The sequence below is a fragment of the Sinocyclocheilus anshuiensis genome, unplaced genomic scaffold, assembly GCF_001515605.1.
Source record: "Sinocyclocheilus anshuiensis isolate Anshui unplaced genomic scaffold, SAMN03320099.WGS_v1.1 scaffold466, whole genome shotgun sequence".
Taxonomy (NCBI): Eukaryota; Metazoa; Chordata; class Actinopteri; order Cypriniformes; family Cyprinidae; genus Sinocyclocheilus; species Sinocyclocheilus anshuiensis.
This window is the reverse complement of record NW_015544159.1, coordinates 1,893,121-1,896,370: the sequence shown is the minus strand read 5'-3', so window position 1 is coordinate 1,896,370 and position 3,250 is coordinate 1,893,121. Positions and strand designations below refer to the sequence as shown.

The window sequence follows — 3,250 nt, the reverse complement described above, 5'->3', positions numbered from 1 at the left end:
ATTTGTGGAGGTTTATTCCTTTTCACTGCGTCTCTTATGTTTTTAAATGCAATCTGTGTGAATGGCGCTTCGGCTCTTTGGATTAAGCAATGCATACATGATGCTGTTTAAAGTTACTTCCTTGTGTTGACAATTTAAATACACTGCATTATTGCGCCCTCGGCGCCCTCGGGAGACAAGACAAAAGTTTCCTTAAAGGCACAATATGTAATTTTCGCCGCTATATTCAAAATATTCAAAATAAACCCAAAAGCCATAGTTTGATGACGCCGTGACTGAGTGTGGAATCATGGGAGTTGTCTTCATCCCCACAGCCGAAGCAATCCGATGAACGTAGTAGAATGAAGCAGGGTGAGGCTGAAAGCCGTCGAAGCGAAACAAGGCCGCTGAACGAGCGTGTTAACACACGGCTCGAAAGCAGCGGAGCTTTTATTATGCCACAGTCGACTGCTTCCGCTCCTTCCGGTCGTGCGTATGTGGGGAAAAAAAAGCAGTGCTGTTTTATCATACTAGATACATTTGAAAGTTCTGTTATAATGCTACTCTGTGCGGTCGTCACCGGTCTATTAAAACGCATTAAAGGGTCTTTGGTGTTTCCATGTTTTCTACAAAACAAAACCAGAAATCGAGGGGTTATGACGTCATTGGCAGGCGACACAATGACACTATGGACACGGTCCGTGTCACTAGTTAAAATTGCTTATTTCTCTGGATTTAAACATTCTTCGAAACATTTAGCAAAATATATAACACCGTTCTAGTGGTTTTTGGATATTTTAATAAAAAAATCTTACATATTGTCCCTTTAAGACCTATTTAATCTGCATATAAAACATTAGAAATGAGATATTCGTTTAATTTTTATTTTGTGTGTTTGTTAAAACAAAAAATATTTGTTGTTTGTCTCAATAAATTGGGTTAATTTAAAAATACAGTGGTTAAATTTAAAAATGTTTTCTATTGCTCTTTGTTTAAAAAAGGTTATAAAAAAATGTCAATAATTATCGATACCGAACTATGTAAAACATTATATTGTTGAAACATTTTTTAGCTATATCGCCCAGTCCTACTTTGGGGTTTCTGGCGCATGCCTAAACTGTCAAATATAAACAAAAATGTCAAAATGTCAGTCTTGGTGAGTATTTACATAAAGACAATCAGTCTTAAGTGAACAAACAGTTGGGAAAGAAATCAGATGCATGGAAGTATATTAGATGCATTTAGTCTTAAAGCCTAATGCAAATACTTGCAGCTGTCTGTGTCATTAATGGTAATCAAACAACAAAAGATAAAGAGAAAATGACTCACTACTCTTGACTGAATAACTTTAGTAGCCTTAATAAGAATCGATGTATATTTAATTAATATAGTGAAGACTAAGCAATGTTTTAAAGTTTAACTCCGGTTTAAATGATCATATTGACAACTGATTGTTTAATTCAATACTATGTTTTTAAATTGTCCAAATAGATGCAAACCGTGATAAAAGCATCAGCAATTAATCGCAACATGAAAATTTGATACCTGCATATCCCTAATTGTAACGCAGTGTTACAACGTGCACCATCTGCGCAACTGGAATTTAAAACTGGTTAGTGTCTTCTGCTAGTAATTAAAGCATTAAAAAACGATCTGAACTGAGAAATAACAGATTGGAGATTAAAATAATAGCAGATTTGTCTCATTTTAAATGAATAATAAAAACTGAGATAAAAAAATTTACTTAAGCCAGAATTTAAATGTTACTATGGTAAAATAAATATTCAAACCACGTGTGTTACATCTAACACCCCGTTACTTTGTGCATCGCACTCATCGCAAGTTTATTGTTAAATTGTTAAATGCCCTTACATATCTCTGTCACCATTATAAGTGTTTGATCACCACATTTGAGTGATCATTGCAAAAAATGTGTTTATGTATATATATTCTGTTTATGTCTATACTGTATTCTATATATATAGTACCAGTCAAATGTTTGGACACACGAATGGGAAAGTAATATACACAAAGACTATCGGCCGATATATCGGTATCGGCCTTTTTTTACTCCCTAATATCGGTATCGGCCCCAAAAAAACCATATCGGTCGGGCTCTAGATAAGTCCACAGGCTTGTATGGATATTCTCGATACATCTCAAAATTGGGAAGACTGCGATTCAAATTGTGATTGTATGCATAAAAATAAATAAATCTTTGGCTGAACTGTCCCTTTAAGAAACTCAGGGTCAGAGTAAGGTCTGCTTACACAGTAGGGATGTACTCCCCGGGAAAAGCATTGGTGGTGTAGCTGATCAGAAGGCATGTTTTTCCCACAGCCCTGGAGAAAAAGAAAAAAACTAAAATCATTCATATAATACATCCAGTGACAGAACTGACCAAACTGATGTCATCTCCTATAATTGCTTTTCCAACTAAACAGTTATACATTTCAGAAATACAAAAGAAGCAGAGCAAATTCTTGTCTTAAACAAAACATTGTTTAAATATCATAAACAGCCGGTGTTATTCATATGAATCATAACAGTGGGTTTGGTTGACTTGTCCATTAATGACTGCAACACTCCTCCCACATTCAGACTGCATTTCATGACGTAACAGGTAAAGGAAACTCAGGGAAGGGTTAGTTTATCAACACGGAAAACCCCAGAAAAAAAGCAGTTCGATTCCAGTATATAACAAATAAACAGACATTTAAAGTCTAAAGTCATTCATAAGCTATTTTCGCTGCCACTAAAAGTGGAAAACACAGATTTAATGAGTGAGACGTGTGAAATAAGCACTTTTAAAACATCTGTGAGCTACAAAGACCGCATAAAAGTTCCCAAAATGAAGGCTCACAAGTCATGTAAACTCAAAACACTAACGTTACAGAGCAAACTTAAACGTCCGAGACGTGGAAAACTTTATCCCACGACTATTACAATACTGAAAATGAGGGTCAACTTACCCGTCCCCGACAACAACACACTTTATGGCCTGCATCGGTGTTCACTTGGCACGCTATCCCTTTAGCCTGTTACTCTGTGAATGAATCGATAAAAGCTGCTCTGACCGGGATAACCCGCCCTCAAAATACAACACGCACAAAAGAAGAGCGGAGTCGATAAAAGTTGAAAGGAAACGCGAGATTTCGCTCAAACTTGACGGGGTTAATTTAGCTGGCCGACCGCACTCCAGCGTATTTGCTGCTGCAGTTCCAGTAAAACAAACAGTCAGCCACCACCCAAAAATCTCAGATCCCGGTCT

General features: G+C 36.6%; 1 protein-coding gene across 1 annotated transcript in view; it reads right to left on the bottom strand.

Moving 5' to 3' along the window:
- LOC107695557 (ras-related C3 botulinum toxin substrate 1-like) overlaps positions 1-3,250 on the bottom strand; it is a 14,230-nt gene that overhangs the window by 10,968 nt on the left and 12 nt on the right. Inside the window, exons 1-2 of the mRNA XM_016495541.1 lie at positions 2,952-3,250; positions 2,250-2,321 (exon numbers count right to left, since the gene is read on the bottom strand). The exon at positions 2,952-3,250 is cut by the window's right edge and continues 12 nt beyond it. Coding sequence (XP_016351027.1) covers positions 2,250-2,321; positions 2,952-2,986 — 107 coding nt within the window. The 5' untranslated portion in view covers positions 2,987-3,250. The remainder of the gene's footprint in view (positions 1-2,249; positions 2,322-2,951) is intronic.